This window comes from Physella acuta, unplaced genomic scaffold, assembly GCF_028476545.2.
Source record: "Physella acuta isolate Inbredline_101_S28 unplaced genomic scaffold, ASM2847654v3 ptg000164l, whole genome shotgun sequence".
Lineage (NCBI taxonomy): Eukaryota > Metazoa > Mollusca > Gastropoda > Physidae > Physella > Physella acuta.
In genome coordinates, this window is record NW_026731683.1 from 1,368,100 (window position 1) to 1,395,983 (window position 27,884).

General features: G+C 35.2%; 1 protein-coding gene across 1 annotated transcript; it reads right to left on the minus strand.

The window, feature by feature from the left end:
• On the minus strand, positions 1 to 27,860 carry LOC131935927 (uncharacterized). Its single transcript, XM_059292670.1, has 17 exons — positions 27,829 to 27,860; positions 20,008 to 20,123; positions 17,283 to 17,347; positions 13,091 to 13,142; positions 10,647 to 10,754; positions 5,658 to 5,731; positions 5,258 to 5,382; positions 4,887 to 4,946; positions 4,221 to 4,358; positions 3,251 to 3,321; positions 3,099 to 3,123; positions 1,959 to 2,056; positions 1,588 to 1,690; positions 1,343 to 1,446; positions 1,038 to 1,071; positions 790 to 903; positions 1 to 306 (listed from the first exon to the last, which is right to left on the minus strand). Exons 1-17 carry the CDS (start codon positions 27,839 to 27,841, stop codon positions 236 to 238), a joined length of 1,371 nt encoding a protein of 456 aa, XP_059148653.1. The 5' UTR covers positions 27,842 to 27,860; the 3' UTR covers positions 1 to 235.
• Positions 27,861 to 27,884: the final 24 nt, after the last annotated feature.

A 27,884-nucleotide genomic window follows, 5' to 3' on the forward strand; every position in this document is an offset into this window, starting at 1 on the left:
AATATTATTTATTTTCCTTAAGATGTTGTTGAGATGTAGCTTTATAAACCTTTGCCAGTGCGTCCCAAATTAAAAAATAGTGCAGTGTGATTTCTTTGCAGCATTTTTTCCTTATGATAGTTTATTTCGTTAATTGAGACAAGCATCTCATTTACCATGCATTTGTTTTTTAGACAGTGTAACTTTCCTGTCCGACTTTTAACATTTGGCCTGATTTTGTACTCATGATAAACTGTTATTTCTGCTCATCTTTTACGTGTTGTGTGAAGCTGACCAGCTCAGTTACTAGAACTTTAGCAGCAGTGTCTGAAAAAAAATGTAATTGTTGAAATAAATACAGCATGTAAACTGTTAGTGCTTAAATTTTGACCCTGTTAAAATCACCACTAATATTCAAAACTTTAAAAACTTGAAACTAAACTAATGATGTTTGCTATTTTATTTAAAAACCATCAATTTAATGGTTACGTGTTGTTTCCACATTGAACCTTGTATGTGACGGCAGATCTACAACATCAACCATGCAAGAGAAATTAATTTATAGTGCTTTACCGTAATTTGATATAAGGAAAGCATAGAGCAGTATCCAGTATTACAAACTACATAAAAAGATATATTACCCCTTTCTTAGCACAAATATTGAGTTTTTGGTCTGGTTTCTTGGTAACTATCAGTCATTTATGTCAAATTTTAATGGTATCACCTTCGTATTTATGCCTTTATTAACTCAAGAAAAAAATCGATTGAAAAGAAACTACAAATATTGTTTATATATGATAATGAACTTACTGCTCTGCAATTTCATGAGTTTCTGAACATCAGATTCAAAATTTGCATTGGAGTTAATGTTCAAGATTGAACAGGCTGTCACTGGAACTCTGGAGTTGCATGCTTGGCCCAAAGCTGTTGATAAGAAGAGTATCAAAGCTCTATCAGGAGTGTAATAAAAAAAATAAGATGTACTAATATCAATTACACAATAAAATATAGTAACTGCAGTTTATGAAAACAAAATAGAAAAATATTAAATAACTGACCTTCTTTGGACACAACAAATACATATGGCACAGCCTGGGTAAGGAAATAAAAAAAATCAAATGTACTATATGCCAAACTTGATAGCAGGCAAAATGGTCACCATGTCAAGTTAGCTACTATGCATGAGATAGCACCTAAACTAATGAACTTGAAATAAATGGCAAATTAAATTTAAATAAAATCAACCAGTTGCTTTAATAATTCTTCTCAATACGACTAAGCAACCGGATGGTTCCACATAAGAAAAATCTCTGCCGCATTAGAAAGTAATGGCTTAATTGCTAAACTATTACAAATGAGTTACCTTGGCCTTACACAACTCGTGTAGTTCAAACACATGAGATGTTGAAAGGGCGTTTTTTGTCATCACAATAAACTTAGGGATCTTTGATTTCAGAGAGGCTTTTGCTTAAAACCGTAGACAATAAATATTGTACAAAAAGAAATTGAAACAAGTCGAGGAAGAAAATTATTAACTACAAAAATAGAAATTTTACCAGTTTTCAGGTTTTTATCTATCTATATCTATGACAAAACAGTATATTTTACCAGCAGAGACTCCAACTTTTACTAGGTTGGTAACATAAGCTTTTTGTACAAACTCTAGTATTGTGTCATCAATATCATCAGCTTCAGATTGCATTTTACCAGGCTGTGAAAACAAGATATAGGAGAGCTGGACCACTAGTTAACAAAATAATTTGCTCTTTATAACCTATTACTTTTCCTTATGTCAGTCAGGTGCCCACTAGAGCTGGGTGGACTGATGGATGTCCTTTAGACTGAAGTTAGATCTGAGTTATGAACTGGAGACTTGCAGGTTTGCAGCAATCACTCTAACATCCGCCAATTTACATTTTGTAATAAAATAACTAATTGTAAAAATGTTAAACCTTTTTTCAATGCGTGCTTGGAGGTACCTTTGTGGTTTGTTGATTTACGGTTTGTGGCTTTTCCGCCTCCGAAACATTCTTCTGGTCTTCATAGGCTTTGACACCTTTCATAAAATCATCTATTTCTGAAACGATTTGAGATTTATTAGACGACTTAAGTAAAGCTTACTCAAGTAAATATTGTTAAAACATAATTAACTTTCCGGTATCATTTTTAGATATTTTATTTAATTTAATAAACTTAATGTTGAAATAGGCTGTTTAAGGGCAGGTTAAACCCCCTAATTGAAATCAGTGAATTTCGACCATTTTGAGTGATTAGGAAGTTGTAAATAGTATTAAAATCTAAGAAAAACCACAAAAATCTCTAGAACTTCACGATTGTATCTAAAACTGCACTTTTAGGGTAAAAAACCCTCAAAATCAGCATTCAGTAAGGTACACAGAAAAAAAGAGTATTAGACAGAACGGCATATAATTTTAACCACATATAATATACATCTATACAAAAAATTTTAGACTATAACCATTAGAAATTTTTTAAAAATTGAGTTTTTGACTAATTTTTTAAACGCGAGACTTAAAATCTGACTTAAAAATCAGGGGTAGGCAAAGCAATTTATTTTGTAAAAAAAAGTTTAAGTAATACGTAAATGATTGTACTTGTAATCATTCTTTTAAAGCAGTGTTTGGTTAACATGTGTACAAAATTTTAATGAAATATTTTAGTGGCTTTTAATAAGTAATTATTTTTAAAATAAGTAGCTTTTAAGATAAATGTTCCTAACCAGTACTATTTTGATACAAACTGACGTTTTGAGAAAAATGAGAAATATGTGATTTTAGAGAAAAACAAGAAATAGTGAAAACTATTTATATTATGAAAGTTGCACCCTCTTACTTAGCAGATAGAACAGCTTTTGAGCTGTTTTTTTTAAATTATTATTTTTGGGTTGGTTAATTATGAAAAATATAGGAGAATTAAGTCATTACTCTAATTAACTTTTAAAAATGTATAAAAAATACTACCACTATTTAATGAAGCAAAATAATTTTACAAAACTGCTCAGAATTGAATGTATTTTAAAAAAAACAATACATGTTGAGAAATTGAAATTTCTTATTTAAATGAGTATTTAAGATTTGTCCTGTATAGGATATATTTACCTTTAGGATCAAAAAACATAGGTGCCTGAAAATAAATAAAAGGAAAATGATGTCAGAAAATAATCAGTTTCTTGGAAAAATGACTTAAACAACATGAGGTGTAAAATGCTTTTTGGTTTACAATAAAGATTTTTTAAATTAAAAGTAATTACCTTCATGTACACAATTTCATGCCCATACTCGTTGAAGTATCTCTTTTTGTTTGTAGGCCCCTGGTTTTTTGCTACAATAAATGTACAGAAATGAGGAAATATTAAACTTTTTTACTTTCTCGTATATACGTAGTATAGAGAAAGTATTGTAATCGTGCAAAAAAAAAATCGAGATTTTTACAAATCTCGACGTTTTACACCTCACTGATACGGAAAAACATAATTTTGCAATCTTGTCCGTATGTCTGTGTGTGTGTGTGTCTGTGTGTGTGTCTGTGTGTGTGTCTGTCCGTGTGTAAACACGATAACTTGAGTACCGTTACAGCTAGGTTGATGAAATTTCATATATAAGTATTATATCAAAATCGTAGATCCGTATCAACTTTTGAGCGATTTCCGACAACCGGAAGTGGTACTTTTTCTACTTTGAATTTTTCAAAAGCCTATAACTTGAGTACTATTTCAGATAGATAAATGAAATTTCACATGTAAGTAAAAGATCTAATTCTCTACCTTCTGTTAAATTTTGAGCAATATCCGTTTACCGGAAGTAGTAATTTACGCTACTTCCGATTTCTCAAAAAACTAATGTAAATTTATAAGTACTAATACTATTGCGCACTATTATACACACCTTTATTAGGCGTTCGCTTGGTGCGCAATTGTTTTTTACTGAGATTCTATTCTATTTTTAAAAGTTTCAGTATTTAAAATGGATTAAAAATCATAACTATATCCCCAGTTACCATCCCCTGTTGTTTTATATAAGAATATTTGAGAAAGTTTAGGGGAGATCACTACCGGTTTATTTTAATAAGTGAGTAAATCATACATGTCAACTTTCACTTCATCTATGTTTTTAATATCAATAAATTAAAAACGATTAAATTTAAAAAATGGATAAGATTAGTAAAAATTAAATTGTACACCAATTATCTCAACTAATTTGAATATATTATATAAAAATTACCAGGGGGGTTGGTGATATACACCTTGTAATGCAGAGGGTTTAGATAGCTTTTTTCTTTTAGGCAATCTGTGAGCCACTCGCGAGGAATGATAATCGGTTCGTTTTCTTGTGCTTCTAAAAGGCGGCCTAAAGATTGGTCTTTGGAAAAAATGATAGATGTATACATAATGATTGTACAAAAACAGTAAAAAAAAAATAATTCTCAAACAAAGACTACGAGCCGAACGCAGCATACGCCCTTGTAGCATACGGTGCTATTAAATTGTTTTATTATCTACTTTTCAGTTATTTATATTTGAGAATTCGACACTACCAATGCTGCTACTGAAAATATTTTGCTTTAAAACACTATCAGTAGCTCGTGAAAAACGATTATCCTCCTCCTCCCTACACTCGTGAAAGCAGCCGTCAGTGACGACAGTTTATAGACGAAAATGAAAAACATCATTGTAAACATTTGGCGTGAACCACAGTTCACCAGACTGGTGGTGGGGGTGGTAGCTATATGCCTAAAGAGCGAGGGAGGAGGCGTTTAGGCGCGCGTACGTGGTGGTGTCCCGCATGGTCCCCACGTAGAGAATTATATACATAGATACAACATGGAATATATCTACTTCAATCAAAGTTATTTGTTGAGATTTATGAGTTATGTACTAATAGGTTTACCTATATAATCATTTAGTACTAGGTGGGTGCATTGATCTAGCTTGTCTAGCACCTTTCCCCCTGCAATTGTTACATGAACAAATGTAATTACATTATTTTATTATTTTTAATCTTAACATTGATATTAAATACTAGTTAGCTAAATACTAAATACTTATTAGCTTTAGTTCACACTGCTATAATACCCTCATTTAACCTTTGGTTGAATAATACAACAACATGGTATATATACTTTTCAAACCTAACTCAAACAGTTATTCATAACATTTTACTGTACCAAATAAGTTCATAATGATCCATAGACTTTATGTACCAAATTTGTATAAAACTAAGAATAAAGGCCTGAAAACTGAAAATGAAAGTCTGCATACCATTCAAAGCTATTTTCCTTTTGAAGTACTCTGTGTTGGAAAACCCATACAATGCTATTGTTAGCCCAAGGAAGGGTGGGCATTTAAAATAGTTTAAATGATATGCGTCTATTGGATTGACATTTCTGCAGAATAAAAATTCGATAAAACATTGCAATAAGAAAAAATGTAATTAAAATTTAAATATAAAAAAAATGTATAGACTATATTGGAGAGACAGCTTTGATTTTCAGCTTCATGAAATTCAGTTCAAGTCTGGCCTAATTGTGTATTACACCCGAGAGGAGCCTCTAGTTTAAATTGATGTAATAATGTGCAAAATGTGCATGGAGAATTAGCCAGTGTCAGGGCATAAGGAAAATAAATAAAAGAACTACAAAATGAAAAACAATAGACCAACCTTAACTTTGATGCTTCATAAACAGTAAAGATCCAATCAGCGATCATTACCGGCATTTTTCTAGCAATTGCTTGCTGATTTTAAAAAATATAGAAAAATTGCGTTAAATCTTAATCAAAGTATACCAGGGGCGGAACTACAGTGCCGCCAGACCCCGCACTGCGGGGGGGCCCGGGCCGTTTAGGGGCCCACAGCCGACCATAATCAATTTTTTATAGTTAAAAAAAATATTTTTTTGTAAAAAAAAAAACAGATCTACTACAGTAGTGATGTTCTACAGTAGCTAACACACGCTGTTTCGTAAAGGAAAAAAATATTTAGCTACATGAGTTGTAGTGTGAAAGATAGGCAAATGTTCAAACCACTTCCATGACTTATTTCCCTTTTTTAAATAGTCAAATATGTGTGCTCTTAGTTAAGAAACTTTTTTTTGTGCACTAAACTAATTAAAAAGCAATTACTTCTCTTAATTATTATTTTTATAAAAAATACACAATAAAGAATGACATAGTAGAAAAGGGAAAGGTATTAAAAACTAATAATATAAATACAAAATAACTTAAAAATAAACATAAAGCGAGAAACCATTGCAAATACAAAGCTTTCAGGCTTCATATTCTTTTGACCGACTTGTAAATTAATAAGCTATATAATATTGTCAAAAGTTGAAACTAAGAATTAAAAAACGGACTAATAGTAGTAATAGCACTCACACAAATGATGTGTTTTTGTAACATATTTTAATTAAAAAAAAAAAAAATTCTTTCAAATTTCGAAAAAAAAACCCGTATTGAGTATCCAATGTTCGTATTTAGTTTATATATATATATATATATATATATATATATATATATATATATATATATATATATATATATATATATATATGGGCCCAAACAATATTTTTGCGGGGTAGCCCCTTTTTTCTAGTTCCGCCACTGAGTATACCCTATTAAATGTCATGGTTGTATGGGAATTAGTAATACATTTTGTAAAGATGTTTAGATGGGTGTCTGAGATAAGGCTGAAAATGTTTGGTCTTTTATATCCTCGAGCACCTATAGTAAACTAATAACTGAGTCATCGTATAAACTCTTTTAACGAGGAACGTGGTCTACCATACTTTTTTTGTTCACTTCTATAAATTATATTATACATGAAATTTTATATAACTTTTACACATTGACACAGAACAACATATGCAAAATGTTAAGAATATATCATTATTTAGTTAACCGAGCAACGAAATAAGTACAAATTTAATGTTACGAAGCAAGTAAGAACTGTTCAAAGTGAGGCAACAATGGTTGAGGTTTGGACCATGTGGTCGACTCTTTTAGTTGAAGGAATATGTTTTATAGTTATAATGTGAATAAATAAAAAGTGAATACATATTCTTATTCTACATTGGCAGTGTATACAAACTTTTTCTTTTCATTCAGGATCTATGTCAAATAATAATTAAACTAGGAGCCACAAAGCAGAACCTAGTGTCAGTTGTTCGAGGTGAGTACAGTTACTCTAACTGTATAGAACAAGTAAGGGGTGATAATAAAGTATTAGGGTTGGAATCCGTAAAATTTCTTTGAGTACACCCAGCTCTGATGGGTACCTGATTCATATTAGTGAAAGTGAAGTTAGTGGGCTTAGTCTAATCTCTATCTCTTCATATGGTTCGGTCATGAAAACAGGTGAAGTCTACTTCACCCATCCTACTGATCCTCAGGTTCAAAAGTTAAGTCTGGTACAAAGGACATATGAATTTAAACATTTTTCATTGTTCTCAGTAAATGAATGAATTGTACACTCAGAACTATGTCTACTGAATTTCAGGTGAGTGGTATTTAATTCTTTGAAATCAGCAAATAAAAGGATTTTGTGGTCAGCGCTATGTCAAGCACCTTTTTTTCTGTTTGTTTTAAGTCAGGTTTACAAGTTGGATGGATCCAGGGACGATATCAATCGTCTCAATAAAAGATAGCTTTATAAACATATATATAGCCCTATATATACGTATATATATATATATATATATATATATATATATATATATATATATATATATATATATATATATACCGTTAGAAAATTAGTATGAATAAAATTTTAGATGATCTCTCGTTTATGTAAATTCAGCCTAGGCTAGTAATGTGAAAGAGAGGTGACTTTTTTTGTGTCAAATATAATATACGAGCCGACCCGCGGCGTATCATACGCCGCTATTTAGTTGTTTTATTTTCTACTTTTCAGTAATTCATAATTTGGGAATTCAACAGTACCAATGCTGCCACTGAAAATATTTGCTTTAAAGCACTATCAGATGGTCGTTAAGGACGATACCGCCCTCCTTCCCCCCCCCCCCATTGAACCTCCCCGAAGTTTAAAATCGTTTCAAACTACATTATCTGCCCCTAATAGCCGTTACAAAACCCGGCTCTACTATTATAAACAGTTAGCGTGAACCATACTTCCTAGAGAGCAAGGCGCGCTTACAGCTTGTTTTCTAACGTCTCCAAGAAGAGAATTATATATATATACTAGCCGTCCCGGCCAGGCCCTGCTCTGGCTTCTGTGAAAAACCTTTCTATTAAAGACCATTACCTGTGTATTTAGTAATCATCATAAACCCGGTATTGCCCACCCAAACCACAACCAAAACAACATAACGCTAACACAATTACAAATACAAACGAAAACAAAAACCTAACAACAAACCCAACCACAACCACAAACACCAATACAAACACAAAGAAAAAACAAACAAAAAAGCAAACGAAAACAAACCAAATCCAAACTCAAAACCAACCACAAACACAAACCCAAAGAAAAAACACAAACGAAAATGCAAACGAAAACAAACCAAATCCAAACGCAAAACCAACCCCAAACACAAATACAAACACAAACCCAAAGAAAAAAACACAAGCGAAAACGAAAAAAGAAAGAACAAAAACGAACCACATCAAAACGCAACCACTAACGCAAACCCAACCTAAACACAAAGAAAACACTAACGCGAACATAAACGTAAAGTGCTCACAGTCTAGCCCGGGGCGGAATCGCCTGTTTCAGCTTAATAAACGACTATAATACCCCAACATATTCATAGTCTTTTGCACTCACTTAAACGAACGTAGGCGCCAAACCGAACACGGGAGGCCGGGGGCCCCAAATAGCACCCTGTCTGGGCGCCAGAGGACGCCCGGATTCGATTCACTTAAAGACTATAGTAACCTTTCTTATCCATACTCTATCGCGCTGTTTAAAGCGAAATTATGCACCATGGCGCTCACAGGATAGCCCAGAGCGCCAAATTGAACCCTGGTGGGGCGCCGGCGGACGCGCCTGCTTCAATTTAATGAACAATTATAATACTTCAAGCTTATCCGTAAAATACCTACAACATTTGCACTTGATCAATCCCCGCTAATTATGTAATTATTTTTTTCCCAACACCAAAACAAAGTAATAAAAAGTAAATTCTTTTTCACTAATGCAATGTTTTATAAAGGGAAGTAATTGTGTTTTTGTAATTTATCAAAGGTAAGTAAGTGCTAAAGGACTAAATATAGATAATTTTCAGACGTAATTAGAATTTTGTAAAAGATATTTTTTTGAAATTGTGTTTAATGTAAATGCCGACAATTATTACTATCAGTTTGAAAAATGAAAATTATTTCCCAACACTTTCAGTATTAATTTTTTTAACTCATAAATTTAGACCGCGAGCACTATAATAATCTAACACTTAAATCCATTGAAGTATCCACGACAAACTTATTTTTACATACAGAATTGAGCAATATATACTATATATATATATATATATATATATATATATATATATATATATATATATATATATATATATATATATATATATATATATATATATATATATATATATATATATATATATATATATATATATATATAAATTGAATAATAAACCAAACGTCATGTCAAATATATCAATACGAGCCGACCCGCTGCGTATCATACGCCGCTATTTAGTTTTTTTTTAATTCTACTTTTCAGTAATTTATGATTTGTGAATTCGACAGTACCAATGCTGCCACTGAAAATATTTGCTTAAAAACACTAAACCCCCCTTCCCCCCCCCCCCCCCCCCCCCCCACGTGAAAGCAGCGTCCTCTTAATTACCTCCTCTAAGTTTAAAATCGTTTCAAACTAAATTATCTGCCCCTAATAGCCGTCACCAAACCCGTCTCTATGATTTTAAAATGTAAACAGCGTGAACCACAGCTCACCAGACCCTGTGAGAGGATGGGAGGTGGGGGGTGGTAGCGGTAGAGAGGAAGAGAGGGGACTGTAAGGCGCGCTTGCAGCTTGTTTTCTAACGGATCCCAGAAGAGAATTATATATACGAGCCGGCCCGCGGCATAACAGACGCCGCTATTTAGTTGTTGTTTTTTCTACTTTTCAGTAATTCATAATTTGTGAATTCGACAGTACCAACGCTGACACTGAAAATATTTCTTTAAACACTATAAGTAGCATGTTAAGGACCATAACCCCCCCCCCCCTACCCCCCAACCTTTAAAATCGTTTCAAACTAAATTATCTGCCCCAATAGCCGTCACCAAACCCGTCTCTATGATTGTAAAATGTAAACAGCGTGACCACAGCTCACCAGACAATGTGGGGGTGGGGTGGGGGTGGTAGTGATAGTGATAGAGAGAAAGAGAGGGGACTGCAAGGAGGCGCTTGCAGCTTGTTTTCTAACGGATCCCAAAAAACTTTTAAAACATAAATCGTCCTAAAATTGTGAAATAATTACTCTAAATAATTAAAATAAAATAATTACTAAAATTTAATGAGCTACCTTTCTTTTACATTACTAGCCTCGTTAGACTTTACCCTTAATTACCCAAATGGTAATCTGACCTAAAGCGAAAGATTAGCCGAATTTCACCCAAATTTCAAACTAATCTCATGTTAGTTAAAGAACGACTTTGTGACACCCACAAAATACTCTATTGCTCCGAGTCTCTCAACAATCATATGTGTTGAGTCATCAGTTATCTCATCGTCAACGTCTCCTCCCATCTCCTTTACAAGCTGAGAGATTTTCACCTAAATTAGACAGCATTTTTTCGTTAAGCAGTATACATAATTACTCAAAGAACTTAATTTAACATGGTGACCTTCACCCGGCGAAAATAACTCAAATTTAAAAACATGTCAAAACCAGGTAGCAGAGCAATATTATTTAAGCAATTTTTAAACTTAAGTTATTAAGTTAAGACAACTATATTTACAATGAATATATTTTCTACATGAAACCTCCCCCCCCCCTCTTCCAGAGCAATTACTTCCTATCAATTACCCCAGGGACATTATCCCCCATCCCGCCCAAAACACTGCTGTAGGACATTGCCCCCCCCCCCTCCCACCCCTTCAAGATTGCGATTGATAAGAAAAGTGAATTGTGCCGATATATTATGTATTTTTATACCTAAAATGTCACTGCTTATGTGAGTTTTTCACTTGGTTTATCTTTAAAGTGCGTATGGTAATCAGAGTTTCTTCCAGGCATCTCTTCGAAAAAATTTTACCGGCCCCCCCCCCCCCCGAACGAAATGAAATTTATATAATTTATATAGAAAATATATACTTTTAGCAGTGTCCGCCCCCCCCCCCCCCCGAAGAAAGTCTACCGCCCCCCCCCCCCCCCAAAATTTCAAGTGCCCCCCCCCCCCCGGAGAAAAAAGTCTGGAAGAAACACTGAGGTAATGTTGGTAAACGCATGTGAAGAAGTGGATTTTAGAAGCTAATGGAATAAACGGAGCACGTTTAGATTTTTTTTAAACTTCAGTTATATTGAAATATACTTTTTTTCGTTTAAATTGATTTTTTCATAAGATTACTAAAAGTTACATCTCTTCTTATTTGATGCAAATAAAATATTACATTTACATACACAATTATCTATTATTTGTCTTTTCGAGAGTTAACGCATTAAATAACACTTTCATCACATATTAATTTAGTTTTCCTTTGTTTTCTATTTCAGAAAATGAAAATTCCAACATGTAGACCTATATTTGATATTAATCATTTTTAAATTTCATTCATATTTGTACATTTAGAATTTAGATATTGTTGTATATATTTTAGAGGGGGCGAGGGTTGGGGTTATTGGCAGGGGAGTAAACGCTGCACGGTGGTCAATACAGGGATGGGAGGGGTAATGTCCTGTTCCCTGTCTAACTATCCGAGGTTTGTTTTGTAAACATGATAACTTGAGTACTGTTTCAGTTACATTGAGGAAATTGCATTTATAGACCCCTTGTAAACACGTGACTTAAATCACGTGATACCTACGTCCTCTGCCACGGTGGTGAACACCGCCAGTAAACAATCAACTGTTGCTCAGCGCTGGGCGTGTCTCAAAATGTGTTCATTATATGCTAAGAGCCTTGCACCCGCAGAACAGGAACAATACGTTAAAAAAACTTGAGCTCTTAGGAATTGAAGATACTTATATTCGTGTTGACATAAAAAGCAGTAATATAGATTATCTAGATCTAGTTAGTATAGATTCTAGATTGTCTAGTTAAGTAGCAATAGATTTAGTAGATCTAAACTACAGTAATAAACTTGAGACCACTAAACTCCTACAAAACCCCCCAATAAAGCTGCTAATCTACTTTCAATGTAACAACCATTGCTGTTCTTAGATCTCAGCCAATCTGGGTGGCATTTTGTGTAATTTATGACCCTCTTAGGAATTGAAGATACTTATATTCGTGTTGACATAAAAAGCAGTAATATAGATTATCTAGATCTAGTTAGTATAGATTCTAGATTGTCTAGTTAAGTAGCAATAGATTTAGTAGATCTAAACTACAGTAATAAACTTGAGACCACTAAACTCCTACAAAACCCCCCAATAAAGCTGCTAATCTACTTTCAATGTAACAACCATTGCTGTTCTTAGATCTCAGCCAATCTGGGTGGCATTTTGTGTAATTTATGACCCTCGTGGTCCAGCAGGGAAGTGATCAGACACATTATTACTGATGCTTTCCCTCAAAATGCCCATGATACCCAGCTGTTTCTAGCCCACCAAAAAAAAAAGCCAACAGGGATGTCTTGGGAGATTTCAAAATTAATAGCCGGGGATCGAACGAAATGGAAGGAAATGGTGGAGGCCCTATGTTCCATAAGGAGCAAAGAGGACTAAGTTAACTAAGTCAATATATAAAATATCGTCAACGTACCTGAAACGGTAGTGAAATTATCATGTTTACAGACGAAATTGCAAAACCAAGTATTTCCGTCGGGATTTGTTCATTTTTCGAACAATTTAAATACTTCCTCTAAACTTCATATACGAGAAAGTAAAAATAGATTTGCTCATTAATGCTGTTTCATTATTTATCACTCTTTTTAAAAGTGAAAGGTACCTTTTCCTGTTCATCAATCAAGGTATAGCATATTCTCACATTTTTCATAATCCTGAAAAAAAAATAATATGTTCTGATAATTTGGTGCAGTTTAAAAGATCAAATTAAAATGTATTAATTCTCTATTACAAAACTAGTGTAACTGTTACCCATTGCTACGATCTAGTGAATGGCACTATCTAAAATTAATGTGGGCGCCACCGTCTTCCGTGAGAGCCGGGGGTGTACCAGGTCACTCGCCTGCCAGGGACGTCGGCAGAGTGGCTGATTCTATTTTGTCAAGGGTTACAGTAGCCCTCCGTGTCCCTAGTGCAGGGGTTCCCAACCTTTTTTTTTTTACTCTAGAGCACATTCTAAAATATCGGTAGGGTGGCGGGCACCACCTATTTTAAATCAACAAACTCCTTCCAGAGGCGTAGCGACCCTTCCCGTCACCCGGGGACAAAACTTTCGATTTGCACCCCCCCCCCCCCCTCAAATTTTCGATTTGCACCCCCCCTCTCAAGTTTTTGATTTGCACCCCCCCCCCCCACTCAAACTTTTGATTTCCATCCCCTTCAACCTTTCAATAATGTTTATGAAAAAAATTCTGTCTCTGTCGAAAAGTGAGAGGCGGGCACATACGAATCGTTCGGCGGGCGCCATGGCGCCCGCGGGCACGGGGTTGGGAACCCCTGCCCTAGTGTATGACAGTGCATTGTGTACACTCCTGTGCATGGTGTCCAATCAATGGATCCTGGTGCTAGGATAGACACTGTGAAACTCTGAGTTTCAAACCGCACCCTACACTCAACGCGGACCCCCACATTTTTATATCGCAGAAATCTTCCCAGGTATTTGGTCAACAACTTCCAAAAGTTTAGCGACGTTTGAATGAATAAACCCATAGATACACATTTTCATTTAAATCTACACTTTTCCCCCCTCAGACATTTAATATTGGTAGCGTATATTATCATTTTCCCATAGTCTTCCGCTATTGTATAATTATGCTCATCATTTGACATGTTAGGACTGTTGTAGATTTACATTGATAGCTAATTCATTCACTCTCATAAAAACGTGTACATATTATACAGGATGCAAAGTTTGAGTTCCATTTCTGAAAATAAATATTAAAAGCAGGCAGGGGGGGGGGGGGGGAGAAAGAGAGAGAGAGGGGGGGGAGAGAGAACACCTGGAGGGGATGGTGATGGTAAATACAGCGGGGTTATCTAAATGAATTTAATGTTCGTCTGGTGAAACATGTGTGGGCATTCAATTTTTCATATCTGACGCGTGTACATGGTATGAGGAGTGACGGCTGAAGTATTGAAACTTAGGGTGATGTGTGCAGGGGCGTAGCGAGGAGGGGGCGGGGGGTGCGGACCGCACCGGGTGACACCATTTAGGGGGGTGACACCAAGGCAAAAAATAGCAAAATATATAGAGAAAAACTCGAGGGGGGGGGGGGGTGCAAATCGAAAGTTTGAGGGGGGGGGGGGGGGTGCAAATCGAAAACTCGAGGGGGGGTGCAAATCGAAAGTTTGAGGGGGGGGGGGTGCAAATCGAAAATTTGAAAGTTTGTCCCTGGGAAGGGTCTCTATGCCTCAGGGGGGGGGGGGTGACACCATTAAGTGCCGCACCGGGTGACACCCGACCTCGCTACGCCACTGGATGTGTGACCTGGGGGGGGGGGGGGTCAATGAGAGTGACGTCACATATTTACATTTTGTGTATTTTGAAAAAAAAAATGAATTACAACCACTGCAGTTGGATTCTATTTCATTATAACGTCACAGCGGAAACGTATTTCATTATAACGTCACAGCGGAAAGGTATTTCATTATAACGTCACAGCGGAAACGTATTTCATTATAACGTCACAGCGGAAAGGTATTTCATTATAACGTCACAGCGGAAACGTATTTCATTATAACGTCACAGCGGAAACGTATTTCATTATAACGTCACAGCGGAAACGTATTTAATTATAACGTCACAGCGGAAACGTATTTCATTATAACGTCACAGCGGAAACGTATTTCATTATAACGTCACAGCGGAAAGGTATTTCATTATAACGTCACAGCGGAAAGGTATTTCATTATAACGTCACAGCGGAAAGGTATTTCATTATAACGTCACAGCGGAAAGGTATTTCATTATAACGTCACAGCGGAAAGGTATTTCATTATAACGTCACAGCGGAAACGTATTTCATTATAACGTCACAGCGGAAACGTATTTCATTATAACGTCACAGCGGAAAGGTATTTCATTATAACGTCACAGCGGAAACGTATTTCATTATAACGTCACAGCGGAAAGGTATTTCATTATAACGTCACAGCGGAAACGTATTTCATTATAACGTCACAGCGGAAACGTATTTCATTATAACGTCACAGCGGAAACGTATTTCATTATAACGTCACAGCGGAAACGTATTTCATTATAACGTCACAACGGAAACGTATTTCATTATAACGTCACAGCGGAAAGGTATTTCATTATAACGTCACAGCGGAAAGGTATTTCATTATAACGTCACAGCGGAAAGGTATTTCATTATAACGTCACAGCGGAAACGTATTTCATTATAACGTCACAGCGGAAACGTATTTCATTATAACGTCACAGCGGAAAGGTATTTCATTATAACGTCACAGCGGAAAGGTATTTCATTATAACGTCACAGCGGAAAGGTATTTCATTATAACGTCACAGCGGAAACGTATTTCATTATAACGTCACAGCGGAAACGTATTTCATTATAACGTCACAGCGGAAACGTATTTCATTATAACGTCACAGCGGAAAGGTATTTCATTATAACGTCACAGCGGAAAGGTATTTCATTATAACGTCACAGCGGAAAGGTATTTCATTATAACGTCATAGCGGAAAGGTATTTCATTATAACGTCACAGCGGAAAGGTATTTCATTATAACGTCACAGCGGAAACGTATTTCATTATAACGTCACAGCGGAAACGTATTTCATTATAACGTCACAGCGGAAAGGTATTTCATTATAACGTCACAGCGGAAAGGTATTTCATTATAACGTCACAGCGGAAAGGTATTTCATTATAACGTCACAGCGGAAAGGTATTTCATTATAACGTCACAGAGGAAACGTATTTCATTATAACGTCACAGCGGAAACGTATTTCATTATAACGTCATAGCGGAAACGTATTTCATTATAACGTCACAGCGGAAACGTATTTCATTATAACGTCACAGCGGAAACGTATTTCATTATAACGTCACAGCGGAAACGTATTTCATTATAACGTCACAGCGGAAACGTATTTCATTACGCTCAGCAGTATTTAGTCGGAATCATCATTTTCATTTTGGCGCACAGAACATATGGGGGCGCCAATTTAATGGAAATATTGTGATTTCATTTTATTGTATGCATCCATTTAGTTTTGTGTTACATCAAATGCATGCGTGTTGGTTACATTCACGATTTTGAACTAATTTGAACTTAGAACTAGGTACGACTCAGCAGCGTACACATTGCTGGAGGAGTAGCGGCCGCTCTACCTGAGGCCATTTTCTGCAAATTGGTGCCTTTTTGTAAACTAATTCAATAAATAAAAAGTTTTAAGCAATGATATTTGTCAAAAAAATTTTTTTGGTTGGTGCATGTAAGTAAATCACCTCCTCACATGACTTCTTTTCATGCAGTAGTTAAGCATATAATATAATAGTAGACTAGTGTTAAATAATGACACCTTTTTGGTGACAGAAAAGCGACCTAACAATGTCTATATCATCCCGACTTTTAAAGCAGATAGGTAAAGGTAAAATTAATTAGACATTGGTCAGTCAAGGAGACTAATAGAATTGCAGTAGATGACAGGTCACTTGTGACGGTCAGCTGACCATTGAACCGTGGGCGATCAGTTGTAGTTAGATATTGTTAGGAGTCGGACTGAAGATTGAGAAGTGTTTGAATAAAGAAACATTAGAGCATATCTTGAATTGGACTTGTGTTTGATTCCACACATTGTGCCAGGCATACACAAGAAGAGGAGATCCCAGAAATGAGAAAGAATATACATCGTATGCTCATGACAGTACATTACAGATATATATAGAATTTAAAAAAAAACATTCCACAAAAACCCTCTGCTCACAAAAGGGATAATTAGAGGTCTTATATTCTGCTCACACATGACAAGATAATACCCACCTGTTCTGTGGCATAATGCTCTGAGTATTTTTTTCTCTGGGATGATTCAAATCCCCCAACAAAGTCTGTAATTACAAACGTAAAATTAATGGTTGATCAATTAGTTAATTCAGTAATTATTTATTTATTAATTTAGAATTCATTTTAATGGTATTTCACTATAACAAATTTTGAAAATTAAAAAAAATAAAATTTGGAGTGTTTTCTGTTACAAAAACTAGCCAGCTGACTCTATTAGTGTTAAACAATGATCAATGATTATATGGCTGATACGTATTTTAGTTTATGAAACAAAAGATTGTCTTTTCAAGATGTCCGCCATTGCCATGGCAACCAATTTTCTCAAGTCCTTGATGCTTGCAAATATTTTCCTTTAAGTAGTTTTTTTTTCTGGAGCCTGTGCAAGAATCAAAATTGTCAATTCCAATAAATCTCTGAAAATATCTTTTGCCTATATTTAGCCTTTAACTTTATGATAGAAAATATTAGTGGCAAACTTTAACTGAACTAGTTTACAAGTACCACGTTTTCTTTTATCCTTTTCATTTTATTTTTAAGAAATGTAAAGCTAATTTCTTAAACCCAACCGTTTAACCTCCCACTTAGCACATCATCACCAAGTTCACGCACGCGTGAAGTCATTTACTGCCGACTCGTAGGTACATTTTTATGAAAGAAAGAGGGGTGTACCCTCTTTATAATAATAGTAAAACAAACACTGCTGTTTTGACACTTTTGTGATGTTCTGCCTGTTCAATAAATCTGATTGATGTTTAATTGGATCAAATATAAAGCTGTTAAATTAAACACGGTGAAGTGCACGTGAAGCTCAATTCTCCCTCTTAACCTTATTCGTTAAATGCACATGATTGTAATTTCTGCAAGCTTGTTCTCTTGCACTCTAAAACACATCTAGCTCCCAACTTATAGACATAGACTGCCCATTAATCTCCCAAAGAAGCATGTGATTAATATGTAGAGAAACAGCGATTTGTGTGACCAAAACAGGGGAGGCCGTTCGATCTATGCTTCACATTTTATAATAAACCGGGAGTGATCTCCCCTAAACTTTCTCGAATATTCTTATATAAAATAACAGGGGATGGGAACTCGGGCTATAGACATGATTTTTAATCCATTTTAAATACTTAAAGTCTTAAAAATAGAATAAAATCTCGTAGACAAATTAATTGCACACCAAGTGAACGCCAAATAAAAAAGTGCATAATAGTGCGCAATATAATTAGTACTTTAAAAATTTACATTTGTTTTTTGAGAAATCGGAAGTAGCGTAAATTACTACTTCCGGTCAACGGAAATTACTCAAAATTTAACAGAAGGTAGAGAATTAGATCATTTACTGACATGTGAAATTTCATTTATCTATCTGAAATAGTACTCAAGTTATAGGCTTTTGAAAAATTCAAAGTAGGAAAAGTACCACTTCGGGTTATCGGAAATCGCTCAAAAGTTGAAACGGATCTACGATTTTGATAAAATACTTATATATGAAATTTCATCAACCTAGCTGTAACGGTACTCAAGTTATCGTGTTTACACACGGACACACAGACAGACAGACAGACACAGAGACATACGGACAAGATTGCAAAATTATGTTTTTCCGTATCAGTGAGGTGTAAAACGTCGAGATTTGTAAAAATCTCGATTTTTTTTTTTGCACAATTACAAGACTTTCTCCATACTTCGTATATACGAGAAAGTAAAAAGCGCAAAAAATGCCTTAGACATGGACTCTGTTAAACCACTGAGTTACGTCAACTAATGCATAACACGGGCATTCATTAGTTCATGTGCACATATGCATAAGTCTTATAATAGTGAGAGTTGAATTTTTGTTAAGCAATAGTTATCATTATATTATGAAGCAAACTGTTTGGTCTAATTTTGACTACAGTAGGGTTCATTATAGGTGGTTTGTCTACATGAATGTTTATAATAACAATAAACCGTTATTATTTAATACAATTTTATTTGAAAAGTTTCCTTTGTGTTTCCATTAATAGAAATTAGCCTGTTCTGAAAAACTAAATTGTAGTTATAACAAACAATGCTAAAGGTAAAAAATTTCATGAATACATATTTGTATCAAGTTTTGATTTTATGGGCTGCTGCAACTTTTGACTTCAGTGATCTAAATGAGTTATATTTATACATGATGATAATATTATTAAATTATGCAGCACCTTAAAATACTATTACGCAACTTTTTATCACGGTTAAGTTAGACTTTAGTTAGTATTTACCCTGTATGAACAAAGCATTTGTGATTAAACCTCTGCTGTGGACAAAGCATAAGGTCCCCCCCCCCCCCACTTCAGCACACTTAACTTCTTTCAATATTAGGCATACAAGTCGTGCATTTTGGACCTGTCTGAGTTGATGTCACAAAACTTCAATTTTTCCAATTGATTGTGACATTATTTATAGACAAACCTCTAGCACTATTTTGGGCGTTTGGCTTTGACATTTTTTATAACAAAGGATAAACAAAATGTACCTGAAAGGTGATGGAGACTTGGGATGGACCATGAATGATATTACTCACTTAAGCGGCTGATTTTTTAAAGTGATATTTTACAATGGAAGGTGGTGAAAATAAATATTTTGTCTCTCTATGTAAAAATGATAAAAAACATTTATTTTCGTCAGAATTATGGCTAGACATTTTAGAAGGCAGAGCAAAATAAACTTTTTGACTTACCTCAGCTGCTGGCCTGCCTCTACTTTTGTTACTGTGCTTGCTGGTGACCACGCAGGAGGCCTCATCATAACCTAGCTTATCATTGATTGCATATTTTTCTTCATCTTCATGCTGACCTGAGCGAATACAAAACAGCTAACTGCAAACTTCTATTTAATTTACTAAATTTTATTTAGTTAATTTCAAATGTATTTCCTGTTAAATTTTAAATCTTTAAAAATTTAAATGTATGATTTACAATCTAAATTTTTAAAAATATAATGTACAGGGCTGCCAAAACCAAAATATGTTTTTTTCGTAAGAAGAGCATAGATTTTCCGTAATAATTGGATACTGTCCGTAACTTTCAGTATTTCTTCATATTCTTAATACAATTTAAATAAGACCAATTTTATATTATCGCAAAACATCAGCGTAATGATGACAACCGTTGACGTTACATTACGCATGCTAATTTTTATTTTAAAGAAATATACTAAGAATAAGTGAACCGGGAGTGATCTCCCCTAAACTTTCTCGATCATTTTTATATAAAACTACGGGGGATGGCTGTAATAGATTGAGATAATTGTGAGGTCAAGGGAACTCACTCTTCTGTATTAGTATTATATTTATATTGTTATCTTGAGTGATGTCCCTTGTGCATTGTACTTCCTTCCCCTTTGCATCATGGCGTCTGTAAATAAAAGGCTGTTAACACCAATGTGGCTCCTCGTCAATCTATCACATTTTGGCGACGAGGATGGGATAAACATCTACTAGAAAGAGCACCTACTTACGCAAAAAAGAGGTTTGCTAGAGCTTATTAGCTAATTATTTCTAGAATAATGGCGCTGTATGGCCAAATAAAAGAATTTGATGCGAATGATGAAATCATTCAGGATTACCTAGATAGGTTAAGCTTTTACCTTGAAGCTAACGACGTGACGATAGAAGCCAAAAAGAGAGCTGTTTTGTTAACAGTCATAGGGCCTCAACAATTTAGGCTACTAAAAGACTTATGCGCACCAGCTAGTCTAACTACCAAGAGCTTTAACGAGCTGAGCAAATTGCTAACAGACCACCATGCGCCCGCCCCATCAAAGTTTCTATGTCGAGCTAGATTTGACGGTAGGACTCGTCAACCAAACGAGTCAATATCAGAATATGTTGCTGCTTTACGTCATTTAAGTGAATTTTGTGAATTCGGAGACACGCTGTCTGACAGACTATGTGAAAAGTTTGTGACAGGTGTAAACAGCCCTGATGTTCAAAGAAAGTTGCTGCTCGAGTCAGATCTAACATTAGAAAAAGCAATACAACTCGCAACTTCAATCCAACAGTCATCAGATGCGGCGAAATCTCTAACGCCTTCAGGGATCCATGCAGTAAACAGCAGGTTAGTCAATAAACATCAACCCCAACAGAGCATTCCAACTTATGCTAAACAGCCTGCTCGTTCAAATCCTAGATCTAAATCTAGTAATAATTATCAAAAATGTCATCGATGCAAGGGTCCCCATGCATCTCATCGGTGCAAGTTCAAGTCTGCAACTTGTTATAAGTGCAGTGAGCAAGGTCACATTGCCAAGGCCTGCTTTGCAAAGTCTTCGTCTGTTGCTAAATCTAGCCAGTCAAGACAGTACCGCAACCAAAGGCAGCACTATGTTAACTCTCACCAAGACTACCTAACCCAACCAATGAACCACTCTACCTGTGAAAATGCTCAAACTGATTCGCAGCCGGATTTCAACCTATTCTCTGTGAAATCAATAAGTCATGCTCCCATCAATGTACCAGTTTATATCAACGGTAAGAGCATCAGCTTCCAACTTGACACTGGAGCATCTCTAACAGTCATAACAAAGAAAGATTTTGACGCTGTCACAGGAGGATCAGTGTCTCTACAGCCGTGTCACAAGTGTCTAACAACATACACTGGTGACAATGTTCCGGTAATAGGAGAGTGTATGGTTCATGTAAGTTATAATGGTCAAAGTGTTAAACTTCCTCTTCTTGTGGTTGAAGGAAATGGACCACCATTACTAGGTAGGAACTGGTTAAGTGATCTTAAGTTAAATTGGGAGAGTATTTGTTCATTGAAGAATGTAAAAGAATCTAGTCTTACTTCACTAGATAGAGTTATATCTGAAAATAAATGTGTTTTTGGTAACTCTGGATTACTAAATGATAGAACAGTGAAGTTAAGCATTAAAGACACAAATCCAAGATACTGCAAAGCTAGAGTTCCACCTTATGCAATGAGGAATAAAATTGAAAATGAGCTAAGTAGATTGGAATCTAATGGCATTATAAAGAAGGTAGACTATTCCGATTGGGCGTCGCCCATTGTGCCAGTGTTAAAGAAGGATGGTTCTATAAGAATTTGTGGAGATTATAAAACTACACTGAATAAGCAAATAGAGCTAAATAGGTACCCTATACCTAACATTGAGGAAATCTCTTTGAATTTGGCAGGAGGAGACAAATTCACTGAATTAGACTTTAGTCATGCTTACACTCAACTAGAACTGCATCCAGATTCAAAAGTCTATACGACAATAAACACACATAAAGGACTCTACCAATATGAAAGACTATGTTTTGGCATATCATCTAGCCCTGGAATTTTCCAAGCTGTCATGGACAGTATTTTTAAGGACATTCCAAATGTTTGTGTGTACTTTGACAATGTGTACATAACTGGTAAGAATGACACTGAACATCTTAAAACACTTGATGAAGTATTGAAAATTGTTGGTGAAAAAGGTTTAAAGATAAACAAAGATAAATGTCAATTCATGTTGACAGAAATTAGTTTTCTTGGTTATATATTGAGCAAACAAGGCATCAGACCTCAACCTGAGAAAACAAAAGCCATTAAAGAAGCACCCAAACCTGAAAATACCCAACAACTAAGAGCTTTTTTGGGCTTAATAAATTACTATGCAAAGTTCATAGGAAATCTGTCTGGTAAACTATCACCACTGTACAAGCTGCTACAGAAAAATGCAACTTGGCACTGGGGTAAACAACAAGATACTGCTTTTAATACAGCAAAAGAGGCTTTGTCTTCTGACACCTTACTAACTCACTATGACCCAGGGAAAAGACTTATATTAACATGTGATGCTTCACCAGATGGTGTAGGAGCAGTCTTGTCCCACATGGATGAGAAGGGTGACAGACCCATTGCTTTTGCCAGTAGATCTTTGAACCAGGCTGAGAAAAATTATTCTCAGTTAGATAGGGAAGGCTTAGGCATCATTTTTGGTGTTAAGAAATTTCATAAGTTTCTGTTTGGTAGGAAGTTCACCATCTTTACAGATCATAAACCATTGCTAGGTTTATTTGGAGAAAACAAAACCCTACCTGAGCATGCCTCTCCAAGAATTCAAAGATGGGCTATCACACTAACTGCATACAATTATGAATTGAAATACAAACCTGGATCTGAGAATAGTGCAGATAGTCTTAGTAGATTACCTTTAAAAAACCAAAGCCTGAGCTATGTACCAGAAGATGTATTTGTTCTCTTCACTATCATGGATAACTCCAATATAAATGTGAATGATATTAAAAGAGAAACACAAAAAGATGAGTGCTTAATAAAAGTATATGAGCACTGTATGAATGGTTGGCCTGAAGAGTCTGTGAAGGATGACTTAAGGCCATATAAAATAAGAAATAAAAACCTTTGTGAAGATAATATAAAAGATGGAGAAGATGCAGTCCATTATCAGTCAGAGTTGCCTAAACAAAGTATTTGTAACTTAATAAATGATTATGGTGATATGGCAATTTCAAATGTTTTAAAGAGAATACATTAGTAAGAAGGAATGTGATCATCAAACAACTTTGCTAACATCATTAGCACTTACAGAAACTAAAAAGGTAACATCAAAAGAAAAGAAAAAGGATTTTTGCCATTTAATACACCCACTTCAAATACTGGATCACAGTTGCAAAGTGATATTGTCCAGGATATTACTTTTAAACAGTATTTTTGGTTACCAAAAAGCACTATCAGATTACCTGAGGAAATTGATCAATCAAAGAAATCTATGTCAGTCAAGGATCTGAATAACAGCATAATACTTTCAGATGCCAATTCAAAAATAGTTCCATTAAATCATGACAAAACATTCATTGAAGGAGAATTTGGTGTTAATAAGAGTGTGTATCTAAGAAATTATGGGAGAAAGGAAAAATGGATACCAGGTCAAATTGTTCAATGTACAGGACCTGTGCCTTATAAAGTTAAAAATAACTTGTGCAGATAATAAGTGTGAATCTGTCAATCCCACCAAATCTGATCAGTTCACACCAACTCAGTTTGTTCCACAACCAAGTTCTGTTGATATGAGTGAACCAAGTTGTCTGGAGTCAGAAAATGTAAATTCTGGAGTTAATGATTTAAATCCTAGACCTCCTGAGATAGAGAATCCAGATGGTCAGAATCTTGAGTCACCAAATCAAAAGCCACTGAGAAGGTCAAACAGGACAATCAAAGTCCCAAATAAGTTAGACCTATGATTTTAAAGGTCAAAAGGACTTTGACATTATTGTTTTGTATTTTAATTATGTTGTAACATATTGTGCATTGTTTGTAAGGATGTAATCTACCATAATGTTCATGTTACAATATAATTGGTGATTTTAGGATACTATCAATTGTTCTATTGAGAGATGTGTTATTGTGTTCTAAGGGTAAAGGGATGTAATAGATTGAGATAATTGTGAGGTCAAGGGAACTCACTCTTCTGTATTAGTATTATATTTATATTGTTATCTTGAGTGATGTCCCTTGTGCATTGTACTTCCTTCCCCTTTGCATCATGGCGTCTGTAAATAAAAGGCTGTTAACACCAATGTGGCTCCTCGTCAATCTATCACAATGGCAACTCAGGATATACACAATATTTTAAATCCATTTTTAATTTCTTAAACTTTTTGAAATGGAATCGAATCTCGTAGGAAAAAGAATTGCGCACCAAGTAAACGCCAAACAATATGTGATCATAATATTTCGGAATATCATTAGTACTTTATAAATTTACGTGCGTTTTTTGAGAAATCAGAAAAAGCGTAAATTACTACTTCCGGTCAACGGAAATAACTCAAAATTTGAAAGAAGGCGGAGAATTAGTTCTTTTACTTACATGGGAAATTTCTTTAATCTATCTGAAACAGTACTCAAGCTATAGGCTTTTGAAAATTTGAAATTAGAAAAAGTTCCACTTTCGGTTACCGAAAATCGCTGAAAAGTTGATACAGAACTACAAATTTGATATAATACTTGAAATTTCATATATAAATATTATATCAAATCGAGAACGTTTTACACCTCCCTGAGTCGGAAAACCATAGATTTGCAATCATGTCCGTATGTCTGTGTGTATAAATATATATGTGTGTGTGTCTGTCTGTAAACACGGTTGATGAAATTTCATATATATCAACCGTGTTTACAGACACACACACACACACACACACACACACATATATATATATATATATATATATATATATATATATATATATATATATATATATATATACAGACATACGGACATGATTGCAAATCTATGGTTTTCCGACTCAGGGAGGTGTAAAACGTTCTCGATTTTTTGCACGATTACAATACTTCTCTATACTTCGTATACGAAAAAGTAAAAAACGCCGCGAAATTCAGCGTGTAAGGCGACAATGGAAAATCACAAATAGGATTTGTGCTTGCAATGAGAAGTATAAGGTATGCTATAAGCCAGGGGTGAGCAAAGTGCGACCCGCAAGCCACATGCGGCCCGCCACATCCTTTTATGTGGCCCGCCAGACCTTCAGAAAACCAATTTTGAATTGATATTTGCTTTATGTCCGCGACCGAAAGTTTGTCTTGTAATTTTTTTTCATTAAAGCGGCTTTAAAGTGTGAAAATACGCAGTTTTTTAGTTTGTCAGTTTTATTTCAGTTTTGTCTATGTAACAGTACAATTTTAAAATTTCCAAAATTAAGTGAATTCAAGAACCCTCCGAAAAAGCGTAATATTGATTATGAATCCCGTGTATTTAATGTGTAGAGGGGGTGGAAGCAGGCGTTGTAACTGAAATAGCAATATAAACAGAAAGTGATATTTCATCGCCAATGGTAGACAAAGGTGTTTAATGAAGAATGGAACACACCTATTTCTTTGGTAATACAGGAAAAAAAGCAGTGTGTTTACTGTGTCATGAAACGATTGCCGTATTTAAGGAGAACAATCTAAAACAACACCACGAAACAACAACTGGTCAGGACTTGTTTGACTGTGCTGTGAAGTGTGTTGTGAAAAGTGGCTTGTCGTGGAATAGAATGGCCAGCATTACAACAGATGGGGCCAAATGTTTTACTGGAAAAAATGTGGGTTTGGTTAAGCTTTAAAAAAACAAGTTACAAGCACGATACGCAGACAGTGATTGCTTGACATTGCATTGCGTTTTGCATCAGGAAAGCCATAGTAAAGCTGCACTTGACTTAAAGTTTGTGACAGAATCTGCTGTAAGCGTGGTTAACACAACGTCCCCCTAGTATTATCTTTTTCTATCTTCCAAAATATAGTTTTGAGAAAAAACTCATTTGAAGTTTCATGGGGTCTGATTTATCTTTTAAAAATATTTTAACTCATTTTTTAAAAATAAAATGTTAGTTATTTTGACTTGTAAAAATGCGACAAGAAACTATTGTGGAAACTGTGTAGCTACAAAATATTAATTTCATTTGCACCCCCCCTCAAACTTTCGATTTGCACCCCCCCTCGAACTTTTCATTTGCACCCCCCCCTCAAACTTTCAATTTGGCGCCCCCCCTAAGGTCGGCGCCCGGGGACATATGTCCCCCCCCCCCGCCCCCCCCCCCTCGCTACGCTACTGATCGTATGATTAAGCAACAGTTCATAGTCTTAGCTTTATATACATGGTCACTATGCCAGAAATATCACCCCCCCCCCTTTATAATGCCATTTTATTATGATCAACGCTGGAAATGTGTGCCCCGCCAAAATCCAATCATTTCACTAAATTTATTAGCCATATCGCGTCATATCTAAAAATAGAATGTATGGTGCTTTCTTCATTGATGATCGTTTTTATCATTTTTACTTTCTCGTACACAAAGTATAGAGAAAGTCTTGTAATCGTGGGAAAAAAAAAATCAAGATTTGCAATTTTGTCCGTATGTCTGTGTGTGTATGAGTGTGTGTATGTGTGCGCGCGCGCGTGTGTGTGTGTGTCTGTAAACACGATAACTTGAGTACCGTTACTAGGTGGATGAAATTTCATATAAAAGTATTATATCAAATTTGTAGTTCTGTATCAGCTTTTCAGCGATTTCCGGTAACCGGAAGTGGAACTTATTCTACTTTCAATTTTCAAAAGTACTGTTTCAGATAGATAAATGTAATTTCACAAGTAAGTAAAAGATTTAATCTCTGCCTTCTGTCAAATTTTTAGTAATTTCCGTTGACAAAAAGTAGTAATTTACGCTATTTCCGATTCATCAAAAACCGCATGTGAATTTATAAAGAACTAAATAATATTCCGCACTATTATACACATCTTTGTTTGGCGTTCACTTGGTGCGCAATTATTTTTTCTACGAGATTCTATTCATTCTATTTTTAAAAGTTTAAGTAATTAAAAATGGATTCCAAGTTGCCATCCCCCGTAGTGTTATATAAGAATATTCGAGAAAGTTTAGGGAGATCACTCCCGGTTTATTTGATTAGCAGTTAACTCTAGCAAGTCTTCAGTAAAGAAAAGCTTAAAATAATCAATTGATTGGGCCCAACTTCACAAGTAAACATACCTATCGCCGCCATCTTGCTTCAAAGAACGGCAACCGGAATTTCATCGATGATCTTC